Raw genomic sequence first — 13,138 nt, 5'->3', positions numbered from 1 at the left:
GTCATGCAGCTAGTAAGTGTTAAGTGTCTGAGGCCAGATTTGAACTCGGGTCCTCCTGACTCCAGGGCCTGTGCTCTATTCACTGTGCCACCTAGCCACCCCAGAATAAGATTTTTAAATGCATAAAAATAAAAGGCAAAGGATTACAAAGGAAACCAGTTCTGTTTAAATAGTCATCAGAATGATTTCTTTTTAAAGTTCAGACTCAGGTTAAGAACGCCTATTAAAGGAACCTAAATAATTGAAGAAATTAATTAAGATGCATTATTTCACATCATCTAAAGATCCTGGGATTATCATAGAAAATAAAAATCAGGCTTGAGCATTTGAGAGAGAACTTTGAGATCATCACCATCATCATGTTAGTGAAGCTCGACAAGGGGAGTCACTTAATAGGAGCACCGTTGTGGGCTGACAGTCTGAGAAGAGCCCTGAACCGGAAGCCTTAAGAACTCTTGCATTTGATGTGACTGTTAGTGTGGCACTCATGTCTCTGAGCTTCGGTTTTCTCAGTTCTAAAAAGAGGTGCTTGGGCTAAGAATCTTGAGCATTGAGAAACAAACGTGTAGCTTTTTCTCCAAGAGTCAACTTCAGTTCATGAAGAACAGGCTTCATGTGTAAGGTGGCTCCATGAAGAATTGTCTGTTCCCTGCTGGCCCCAACATGACCCCTACTGCCCCCCCCCAGCAGAAAGAAATGCACCAGATAAAGAGGTGAGAACAGGAGGAGAGGGTTATGACTCCCCACAAGGTAAATAAGGTAGGAAGAATCCAGGCTTTCGTTGTAGCTTCACCACCCTCATACTAGATTTGGTGTCAGAGGACATTTCGTCTCTTTTGAGCCTTAGTTTCCTCATCTGTTAATTAGGGACGCCTTCCAAGGCACCTGCCAGTTCTGCATTTATAATCATGTTATCTCAAATGTAGGAAACCATTGTAAATTTCTGTGAGTCTATGGAATTGATATGCCAGGCGTGTCACAACTAATACTAGAAGAGTATGTCTATGTATTTTCCCCCAAAAAAAAGAAAAAGCAAACTTTGGGCTGCCACTTTCCTTAGAATAATGGCTATTAACCTCTTAACTTGGAGTCTGTGAACTTGCTTTTTTTTTAGCATATTAATAAATTTATTTCAATATAATTGGTTTCCTTTAATCTTGTGTTTTATTTTATGCATTTAAAAACCTTATTCTGAGAAAGGCTCCATAGACTTCACCAGACTGCCAAAAAGGGTCTATGACAGGAAAAGGTTTAAGATCCCCCTGCTTTAGAAAGAGACTACAAAAGGAAGATTCAGTATTGAATTGTTTTTATTGTGAAAGAGAAACAAAAGTTATTTTTCCTTCTCATCTTTTATTTGAGCAAACTGCCTTGTGACAAAAAATTCAAGTCCTTTAGTACCTTTCCCCATAGTAAAATATATTGGGTACCTGGCATTTTGTTGATGGCTTTAGGAAAGATCCAGGAATCCCTACAGCATAGAAAACATTCCAGAGTAATTCCCCAAGATGTAAAATCACTTTCAACAGCGCCACCTTGTTCGCTTTTACTTTTAGTTCTAACATGGTTAACTCTCAGAATTTAAGTTTTAGAAGTCAGTTTCCTAAGAAGGTTCGTTTTATTTCTGTCTGCTTGAATACAGCTTAGACTGTGGTTTTAAGTGTTCTTGTGCAGACATAGCACTTATTTTTGGAACAGGAAGTTGATCCGTCTTGTGACCCTGATAAAACAGTCACTTCATGATGACTGAAGAAGATTTCCTATTATTGAAGATGCTTCCAGACAGTGATCTGCTCTCTGATGCTGCTTGCTTTGCCTTCAGGGGAAGCTTCTCTGCACAATGTATTCATTCTTGTTGACCTAGTTAGGTATTCTAGAATGTTTTGGAAATTGTCCCATATTTTATCCCCTCAGCCTCTCACAGCTCCTCTGTTTCCTTTTTTTGTTTAAAAGAATAAAATAAATATGAACAAACCCTGTTTAGCATCACAACCAGTATCTTTGTACTGTACCATGGTAATTGATCATTAAAATATTTAACCAGGGCTTCCAAAAACTTTTCCTTTAGAGTGGTTTGTCTTGGCTATGAGAAGAGCAGCTTTGCTAAAAACTGCCTCTTGAGTCCTAACTTTCTTCCATTTGACTTTCACTCCCAAAACACTTGTAGGAATGATCTCCAAATTCTATCATCCCTATCACAGCCCTTAACTATAAGCATGCCTCAAGGCTCTGTCCTGGTCTTCCTTTTTTATCCTCTCTCCTTGGTGATCCTATCAGCTTTCCTGGGTTTTATAATTTATGCAAGTGACTCCTGCCTCAATTTATCTAGCCCTGTTCTCTCTCCTGAGCTCCTGTCCTACATCACCAACCACCATTTTAGACATTTCAAACTGAATGCTCAACTCTTTACTCTGCCCTTACCCATATAGCAAATCAGTTCCCAGATCCTACCATTTCCCCCTCCACAACACCTCCTTTATGTGACTCCTTGGCATTACTCACATAGGTTCCAGGCCTTAATTCAAGCCCTCATCCCCTATTGCCAGTAATCTCCTAATTGGTCACCGTTCCTCAAGTTTCTCTCCACTCCACTCTATCTTCCATACAACTACCAGAGTAATTTTCCTAAAACATGGGTCTGGCCATGTCAGTCCTCTCCTCAATAAACTCTTACTGCCTCTAGGATCAAATGAACTCCTCTCTCTATTAGTTTTTAAAACCTTTCATAATCAGGCCTCACATTATCTTTGCAACCTTTTCCACATTCTACCATGCATCCATGCTGTCCCCCTCTCTGTTCTTCAAACGCAGCCCACTGTCTCTCAACTTCATGCCTTTGTACTGTCTCTCATGCTTGGCATGCACTCCTTTCCCATCTCTGCCTCATTCCTTTGCCCCATTCCTTCACAGCAGCTCTACCACCCAAAGCCTCTCTCAAGTATCCACACGTGTTACGGATCTTGTATCTGTTTTATACATATTCTTCATATGCTTAGATGCACAAATCTCCCCCCAGTAGGTTGTAAGCACTTTGAGACACGGGACTGTTTGATTTCTTGTCTTTGTATCCTCTAGTGCCTGGCACATAGCTAATAAATGCTGATTAATTGATTCAGAGTAGCATGATTATACCTCCTGTCATTAGGGCCACTATAAATCTGTGAGAGCCATAGAGACTTCTAGTAGCTCTGAGGATGCCATTCTCTGTTTATACAATTTTTGCTCAGGTCTGACCAGAGTCTTGAATTCCTGGCCTAACTCTACCACTTAGCTAAGCAGTGTGACCTCAGATACATTGTTTAACCTTTTGAGGCCTGAGTTTCCTTGTTGGAAAAATTGCAGAGCTTTAATGTTTCTGAATGATAATCTTCCACAAGCTTATATTTTCATAATGTATTTCACAGCTTCTAAATGCTTAGATCTCAAGTTTCACATGATGAATAATATGCCTTTAGACATGTAATATGTAATATTTTGGATTTCATCATCTCAGAACTTCCTTTTTTGTTTTCTTGTAGGCATTTGGAAATGCCAAAACAGCCCACAACAACAATTCAAGCCGTTTTGGAAAATTCATTCAAGTCAACTATTTGGAGAATGGCATTGTCCGAGGGTATGTACAATATAATTTCAGTTTTATTTAAATTCAGTTTAACAAGCATTTTTAAAATGCCTGTTCTCTGCAAGGATAGATGGATATATGGAGAGGAACACGAAAGCTGCTTATTATATTCTACTGTAGGGATACAGCATAGTAGGCTTCACAGGAAAGAAATAAAGAGTTCTGGGGGTGGAGAAGAGGAAGGGAAATGCATTCCATGGATTGAAAATGTGCCTTCTATATCATTATATGAGGGGGTGGGGCAAAGATGAAATTCTAGGAAGTCTAGTTTTGCTGGAAAGTACCATGTGTGTGTGAGGGAGAGTAATATAAAATAAGCCTAGTAAGGTGTTATTAGAGCCAGATTGTGCTTCCAAATAGACCTTCGAATGCATAGTTTAGGCAAGAAGTGATGAGGACCTGAAATGGAACATAAGCTATATCATTGGGGAAAAAAGGAATTTCTGTGAAAGTAGAATCAATGAGACTTGGGAATTAAGTATATATGGGAGGTAAGGGGAGAGTTAATAAAGTTATTAATTTGGGTGACTTAGGTTATGAGGATGATCAGAAAAAGGGGAAAATTTAGAGGTGGGAGAGCACAACCTCAGAAAGCCAGCTATTTGAGGACTAGGGGGTTAAAAGTTGGGTGGGGGGTCAGATAATGGATGAAGGGGGGTAGTAGAGTTGTATTGAAGATAAGCCTTGTAATAAGCTATAGCAGGGAGGGCAGGATGCCACTCATCTTCCCTTGGTTACCCTTTGGGTCATTCCATGGCCCATTGGAGGTACCACCTCCAACTTTGAAGTTTCAAAGTATAATAGTCTGTCAGTTTATTTGGATCTTTACTGCTATCCACTGTAAAGTATCCTTGACAGCTTTGTGTGACATTTAATAAGTATACTGTCTTCTATGCCTTATCTAAGTCACAGATGAAAATATTAAGTAGCACAGATCCCTAGGGCATTCCACATTTCAGGTTGAAATCTAGCTGTTAATGGCCACTCTTTGAATCAGGCAATTCAACCAGTTCCAAATCCATCTAATTTTACTGTCTTCTAGCCTACATCTTGCTGCCTTTCATGAGAGTAGCATGAGAAATTTTGTGAAAGGTGCTACTAAAAATATAGTTGAACTCTATAGCTTTCTTTAAGGAACTCGTTTAGTGACTTTGTGAAAAAAGCAAATAAGAGGGGCAGCTAAGTGGTACAGTGAATAGAGCACCGGCCCTAAAGTCAGGCACTTAACACAAAAAGTAGCCATGTGACTTTAGGCAAGTTACTTAACCCCAGTTGCCCTACCTTCCCCCTCCACAAAGCAGAAAAATTTTAAAAATATTAAAAAATAAAAAAGCAAATGAGTTTGTCAGGCATAACCTATTCTTTTAAAAAATAATAATATGCTTATGATACCTTTTGTTTTTATATCACTGTCATTTCTGTGTATCTCCCCTGCTCCCTGAACTGGGCTGTCCCTTCTAACAAAGAAAAGTTGTCAGAATGATCAAAACAGTTACTGTGTATGATAATGATGCAACATTCTGCTATCAAAATCCCCAACCTCTCTTCTTAGAGGAGGGAGATAGTGATCTTTTTTATTTACATTGTTGTAGGCATTGTGTGACAGCTTTTTGGGTTCTATTTTTACTCTGTATCAGTTCTTACAAATCTTCTTGTGTTTCTCTGAATTCCCTAGATATATCATTTGTTTAGCCATTCCCTAATCAAGAGATACTCATTTTTCCCCTGATTCTTTGGTACCACAAAAGATGTGAATATTTTAGTATATAATGGAACTTGATTTCTATCTTTTACTTCCTTGTGACAAATAGTAGGATTTGCTAGATCAAAAAGTTTGAACAACTTAGTTGCTTTTCTTAGGTGATTGCCAGTTGTTATTAAGAATGGTTGACTTAATTCATAGCTCCTTTTACATCCTTAAAATTTATAATTCACAAGTTGAATTAAGTCATCAAGCATTTATTAAGCATTTATTGTGTGCCCCCAAGCACTGTGCTGTTGAGTGCTAAGAATACAAAGGAAGGCAGAAAATATTCCCTGCCCTCAAGAAGCTCAGAGTCTAATGAAGATGACAATATGCAATTCAATATATACAAACAAAATATACAGGATAAATTAGAGAATAATCTCAGAGGGAAGGCACTTAACATTAAGGAGGGCTCAGGATGGTTATTTGCAAACGGTTGAACTTTAGCGGAGGTTTAAAGGAGGACAGGGAAACCAGGAGGCAAATATGAGGAGGAAAAGCATCTAGGCATGGAGAACAGCCCAGTGAAAATGCCCCCAGTCAGGAGATTGGAGTTTCTTGTGCAAAGAACAGTACAGAGGCCAGTGTCACAGGATCACAGAGTACTTAGAGGGGAGTAAGATGTAAGAAGGCCAGAAAGGCAGGGTGATGGTCAGGATAGGAAGAGCTTTTATCAGATTTTCCAGTTTTCAAGTATGAGGTAAATTGTTATCATTTGAATTTCTCTTCTTATTCGTGATTTGGAACTTGTTCCCCATGATCTTCAATAGCTTGCAATTCTTTTGAAAAGGTATTTATTCTCTGTATTCTTACTTGTTGGGGAATGGCTCCTGGTCTTATATATTTTTGCCAATTCTGTATACATTTTTGAATATGAGACTTTTGATATTTTCCTATTTTGTGGTTTCTTTTATTCTATCTGCATTGATTTTCCTCATGCAAAAACTGTACATTATAACTCCAATAATATAAATGAAAGCAGTGTTAAATGGCAGCTGAACTCAGTTTAATTGTCCTTCCCCCTCATAAAGGGAGGTAGGACAGAATGTTATTTTGTTGCATACACTGTCAAAAGATGTCACTTTGTCCCCTAGATTTTGCACACATTTACTGGTCTGTTGTTTGTTAATTTGTTTGGTCGTACCTTGTAAAAACCAAGAGTTTAAAATAAAAATTGTCCCCCTTGATTTTTATGTTTGCTGATTATTATTAAGTTCATAGTAACAATTAACTTTAAGAATGTTGGCTCCAGGGATAATAAGGAACCTATTAACTTTATTTAATAAATTGGTAAGAATCCAGATACATGCCAAGAGATGTTTTTGAGATGCTAGCAGTATGGTTGTTTAATTGAAATTCTGCCTGCAGTCTTCTTTATGCTGAGGATTTGATTAGCAAACTCTTTGTAGATAATGAAAAGATAAATTTTAATCTAGGCTCCTTCTATAATTTCACAGATTTTCACTGAATGGAGACTTTGATTAATGGGATTTTTCTGTTTTTATGTTGACTGAATGCTTTCACATAATTTTTTTCATGTGCATAGAATGACTAACAGTTATTTTCAAGCAAGTTTCTCCTCTCTTAGCTCCAGAGTGTTGTGTTTTGCAGGGGAAGCACACAAGGGTCAACTAATATGCCCCTTAAGGACAGGGACTATCATTTTTTCATCTTGTATGCCCTGTTTAACATAGTAGGTGCTTCATAAGCATTTCTTAAATTGAATTTATATTAATCAAGCCAGGTAAGGATCATGTAGGTAACCAAATGGGGGGGGGGGGGGGAGAGGAACTGCCTGAGGTCCAGGGATTCTTTTTACATCAGAAACTTCTTTGACAGGCAATATTGTGAAGTCCATGAATTCCTGCTCAGAATGTTTTTTATTTCATAAAATAAAATACATAGGATTACAAAGAAAACCTTTTACACTGAAATACAGTAATCAAAATATTTTTTGAAACAAGTTAAGAACCCCTGCTGGTCTCTAAAGTGAAAAGTGGAGACATTGAATATTGATGGGACCCTGAGTAGAATGAGCAGGAGGGCCCAGGTATCAGTGATGCTCTCACCCTGCCCAGGAGGGCACCCAGCAGGTAATTTTAGACAGGACAGAGGGGGTAAATGACCAGGATCTGCTTAGTTGGTTATTCTATACCTAGTTCCAAGGCCCAAACAAACCACAGCCTCCATCAAGGAATGTGGATTTCCACCTCCTAACTTAGATTTACCCTGCTAGGGGAATGTTTCCTATTTCTCCTTCTGTCCAGTCCATGCCTATGCCCACCTTAAAAACTTGATTCAAAATTCATGTCATAGAGTTATAAAATTCTAGAGCTGGGAAAGCCCAGGTCATCCAATCCAACCCTCTCATTTTACAGATGAGAAAATTGAGGCCCACAGAGATTGTGACTGAGCAAAGGTTTACCAACTAGTTAATGATAGAGTTTACACTAGAACCCCTATCTCCTGCTACCTTGTCCAAAGTTCCTTCAAACAAGCAAGCATTTCTTTTCTTTTTTTTTTTTAAAGCAATTGGGGTTAAGTAGTTTGCTCAAGGTTACATGGCCAGTTATTTCTGGGTGTGGTGCTAAGTATCAGAGCCCAAATCCGATCCCAGGTCATCCTGACTCTGGGGCCAATGCTCTTACTCACTGCGTCACCTGGCCGCCCCAAGCATTTCTTTTTTAAAAAATATATATTTTTTGCTTTTTCCAGATACATGTAAAAACAGTTTTTGACATTCCTTTTTTTTTTTTAATAAAATTTTGAGTTCCAAATTTTCTTCCTCCATTTCTTCCCCCCTACCAAAAGATGACAAGCAATTTGATATAGGTTGTATATGCAAGCAAGCATTTCTGAAGCACCTACTATGTGCCAGATATGAAAACAAAAGTGAGCTCACAATGGGAGAAATGTTCCTGTAGAGGAATATACAAAATAGATATGAGGTATTGGGAGTGGAGGCCCACTGGCATCAGGGATCAGGAGAGCTGAGCCTAGAGGGAGGGGGGGATGGGCTTTTAAAGACTGCCTTTAAGACTTGGCCCCCATTTTATTGTAATAGGCTCCTGAGCTTGTGTTCCTCCAGAGAAGAGAATGTGATTCAGTGGAGGTAGTCGGAGAATCTGAGTTCAAATCCCATCCAGGCCACAACTACTAGTGTGACCTTGTACATTTCATTGCTATTCTCTCCTCAAATTCCTCATCTGTACCATGAGATAGTTGCTATAGATGGCTTCTGAATTCCCTTCTGTGTTGAAGTATATGATCTTTTTGTGAGAAAACAAAGACATAAGACATAAAAGTTGTCTCATAGGGAAAACCAAACAAGACCTCCAAGACTTAAATTAAGCATGTCAGCAGAGCAGCACATTAAGTATATTGTAACATGCTGCAGGCTAAATGTACATGGAATTGCCAAGAATATACTGACTAAGCTCCAGATTAGGTGGGTTGGGCACAGGAGAAGTTTGTTTTAACCCTGGTCTTGATGGTGAAGGCGCTCAGTTGACAGAGAAGAGTGATTTGTACAAAGATGTGGACAGTGAATAAGTTGTATGTAGGGAACCACAAAGAGACTGGCTTGACTAGAGCAGAGGAACTATGTTAGAGAATAAAAAGAAGGGAAATTTCAGAGTATAAGATGGCACATGGACAGAGCTCCTTCGGTGCTCAGTTGAGAAATTTGGGCTTAGTGTCCTAGCAAGAGGGCTAGATGCAAAGTCTGGAGCAATGGAAACTCTGGGCCCTGTTCTCACTGGCTAGCAGCGTGATCCTGAGCAAGACTGTGTGCCTGGTACTTCTACTATACAATGGTAATAGTGATCATGGTGGAAAGAAAGCCAGACCTAGAGGCAAAGACCTGGATTTGAATCCTACCTCTGACTCTTCATAGCTGTAAATCAGTTTAACAGACTCTGAGCTTCCATTTCCACATCTGTAAAAATGGTAATAGTAAAACCTGCCATAGGTATTACAACCATATTGTTGTAGAAGTGTTTTTCCAATTTTTTAGTGCTTTGTAAGTATCAACTATTGCCATTTTTATTATCTACATCACAGAGTTGTTCAGTCCCCCAAAAGGCAATGTATTAAAATACTTTAAAATTATATGCTACGCAAATTCAAAGTGGCCTTGTTATTATTTCTAAAGGTAACAGCATACCTCTGTAGAGTTTTGGAGGCAGTGAAGTGATTCAATGGATAGAGCACCAGGCCTGTAGTCAGGAAGACCTGAGTTCAAATTTGGATTCAGATACTTACTAGCTGGGTGACTCTGGGCAAGTCACTTAACCTCTGTTTCCTTTACCACTCACAGTAAAGGGAGAAGGCAAGAAAATACCCTAGACAGTGTTGGCATGCTATGGCCCATGGTTCATGAAGAGTCAGACACTTTTGAATGACTGAACAACAACCTAACATGAAAATGATACTTGCAGAAGCCAAACACTGGGGTTACAACAGACTAGAGTTCTAGAGACCTGCTGTCATCTAGACCAATGATGAAACAGGGGCAACCAAATCATACAGGTCACATGCTGACTTAATTTTAAAATGTAATGTTATCTGTGTTTTATTGCATTTTTATTTATTTTGTTAAATATTTCCCAGTTAACATTTTGATCTGGTTTGGAAGCCCTTGGTAGGAGATTTCGTGTTAACAAAACTTCTGATCTAGACCAAGCCCTGTAGGGATTTAAATAAAAAATAGTGACTGAACTAGAGTTGTTTTTGTCAAATGTAGAGGAAGGGATTACTCTTAGAAACAAGTTTGAAGGAAGAATAGCAAGACTCGCTGACAAAGTATAGATACTGAAGGGAAGAGAGGAGTCAAATTCACATTTCCCAGTTTCCAACCTAGGAAGGTGGAGGTCTGCTGACAGAATAACAGAAGAGAAATTTTAGAAGGGCTCTCTGTAAGGCCACTGTTTAGATGTTGATGGTGTGTTCTAGTAATGTGAGGGTCATGTAGGCAGCTGAAGAGGAGGAAATTAGAAGTTCTTGGTTGGAATTCCATGAGAAAAAGAGATTAAATGCCTAAGGAAGTAAACACAGAATGAGGATTCTTTATGTCATGGAACCCTTTGGCAATGTGGTGAAGCCTGTGTGGACCCCTTCTCCAAACAATGTTTTTAAATACATAAAATACAGTAAATTATTACAAAGAAAACAAAGTATATCAAAATAGTTATCAAAAATTTTTTTTAAATGGAAAAGAAGTGATGAAAGTGGAGAGATTAGAAGGGATAAGAGTGGAGAGTAAAGGTCACAGGACATGGTCAAGAAGAGGTCGTTGTTGATCATGAGTAACTTTAATGAAATAGCACCAGATTGAAAGTGATTTAAGAAAGGTGTTGAAAAAATGGAGTTAAGTAAGAAGAGACCTAGGTGCTATGAAGATTAGCCATAAAGACAAGAAAGAAATATGGTGGTCAGAATCATGTAAAAAGGTCTTCGAGAGAAGGTTTATTATAAAGTAACATGCTCCAAACTGACTATGGAACTGCCAAGAATATTCCAAATAAAATCCCACAAAGTACACCAATTTTCCTTTGAGGATTTCCCTGTGAATTTAGAAATTTGCTCCACAAATTTGTTTTAGATGTGCATGGCAGATACCCATTAATTGTCACCCTTCTACTCAATTCCAGTACTCCCTTTTATATCTGCAGGATCAAATATAAAACCCTTGGTCATTTAAAGCTTTTCATAACCTGGCCCTTCCTGCCTTTCCCATCTTCTCATCTTCCTCTCTCCACACACTCTAAGATCCAGTCCATACTGACCTCCTTGCTGTTCTTCACATGCATGATATCTCTGTGCCTTTTCATTGGTTGCTTCCCACACCAGAGTGCTCTGCCTCCTCTGTCGCATCCACTCCAGAATCCCTGCTTTCCTTTAAGATGCAGGCACCACTTTCTCACCTGCACCAGCTCTCCCTGTCCTCTCCGCTGCTGGAGCCTCTCCCCTCTGGTTACCTTCCATCTACTCTCTGTACCTTGTATGTCGCCCCCACTACAAGGAAAGCTCCTTGAACTTGTGGCCTGTCTTTTTATCCCTAGTGCCTGCCGATACAGTAGGTGCTTAATAAGTGCTTGTTGATTGGTTGATCTTTTAGAGTTCTACTAGATGAAGCAACTGGATTGCATTTTTAGGGGGATAACCATGAGAGTCAAAAATCTACTAGATTAATAATGTTCTACCGTGATTAAATCTTTGCATTAATGACAATCCTGAGGAACAAATACTTTATCATTTTCTTACAATGAAAATCACAGTAGTCTGCTATGATAAGTTTATTCCTATCATCTATTTAGAAAATGGAGAGTTTTTAAGCCCTCATGAAGATGCATTGCTAACTCAGGAAGAGTTAAAGTCAATTGGTGGTTTCCATGGGGATTTTATTACCATGTCTAATTAAGACCAATTGTTGAAAGCTGCATCTTTGTGCAAATTCTGCATATTTGAAAGACTGAGTCTTTTCTTTGCCAGGAATCTTAGGATTTCTCACTCAGAGCAATTCTGCATCACAGCTGAGGAGTGGTTGGTCTCTGCCCTTTTTGAACATGGAGTTCTGCTTTTAGCTACCAGAGAGTATCTTTGTTATATCTAGCAACTGGTGTAGGCTATGTGTCTGGAGAACAATTAAAATATTATCTCCAAGTTTTCCTAAATGGCTCTACTTGCATTTTTTTAAACTTAAAAAAAGATTTGGAATCTAAGCATTTTACTTAAGGCTTATGTGGGTTTTAACTTGTAAAATGAAGGCCCGTAATCACAGTGGTATTGGCAGCAGGGGCTTGTGGGTTGGGGTCCAGTTTTGGAGTCAGAAGGACGTGGGTTTAATCCCTGTTAACACATACTAGCTCATTGAGATGGGAAAATCACTTTAACTCTTGGAGCTCCTGGCAACAACTCGATAAAATTAAAAATTGCAGATGTGCCAGTCAGTGATAGAAACTTACCACTCCCCCCCAAAAAAAATCACATTGTATGAAAAAGACAACATATTTGAATGATTGATTTAATTTGTAGCTCTTTACAAGTTACTCTTCTGCTATGGGAAATGTTTTATCAATTTTTTTTTTTTACAATAGGGCTGTTGTTGAAAAATATCTGCTTGAAAAATCTCGCCTGGTCTCTCAAGAAAAGGATGAAAGGTAAGACTATTATCCTGAAATGATATATGAACAGAGTTTTTATTTATATGCATGGTTGCTCCACTAATATCTGTAAGAGGAAAAGGCTAATGTTTGAGAATTCAGCAGAATGTCTTCACATGGGGCTCTTTGCAAACCTGTGTTTTGTTACAGATATAGTGAGCTAAAGACTATCTCTCTCCTTATTAGGAAAGTTTTCTGAAGTAACAAGGCACTTGTGGGAAAGGAAAAAACTTCCAAACATCATGCTTTCTAAACTCAGCTCTGAAAACACATTTTTTTTTTCAGTTTGTATTTTCTCCACTCAGTAAGGAGGTTTTTAAAACATAACTGGCATTTTCATAGTTGGTTTACATGAAAAGCCTAAAAGAATACTGGGGTGGGTTTTTTTAAACTATAAAAATATTTTTCCTAATTTTGATCCATAGAAACTACCATGTGTTCTATTATTTGTTACTTGGAGTCAGTGAGGAAGAGCGCAAAGAATTTAAGCTCAAACAACCTGAAGACTACTTCTACCTCAACCAGGTAAACAGCTTAAAAGTGGGACAGCCAAGGTAATTTCTGTTCTGTTCTGTTCTGTTCTGTTCTGTTCTGTTCTGTTCTGTT

General features: G+C 38.6%; 1 protein-coding gene across 10 annotated transcripts in view; it reads left to right on the top strand.

The window, feature by feature from the left end:
• Nucleotides 1-13,138, top strand: part of MYO9B (myosin IXB) — a 132,075-nt gene that overhangs the window by 62,940 nt on the left and 55,997 nt on the right. For all 10 annotated transcript variants that reach the window (XM_069102092.1, XM_069102083.1, XM_069102084.1 and 7 more), the window contains exons 3-5: nucleotides 3,519-3,613; nucleotides 12,467-12,529; nucleotides 12,958-13,057. In XM_069102092.1, the coding sequence (XP_068958193.1) occupies nucleotides 3,519-3,613; nucleotides 12,467-12,529; nucleotides 12,958-13,057 (258 nt within the window). The remainder of the gene's footprint in view (nucleotides 1-3,518; nucleotides 3,614-12,466; nucleotides 12,530-12,957; nucleotides 13,058-13,138) is intronic.

Source organism: Petaurus breviceps, unplaced genomic scaffold, assembly GCF_028583685.1.
Source record: "Petaurus breviceps papuanus isolate PSGF00001 unplaced genomic scaffold, PetGlider_PUasm1.0 523, whole genome shotgun sequence".
NCBI classification, from domain to species: domain Eukaryota; kingdom Metazoa; phylum Chordata; class Mammalia; order Diprotodontia; family Petauridae; genus Petaurus; species Petaurus breviceps.
This window is presented reverse-complemented; position numbering and strand designations above follow the sequence as displayed.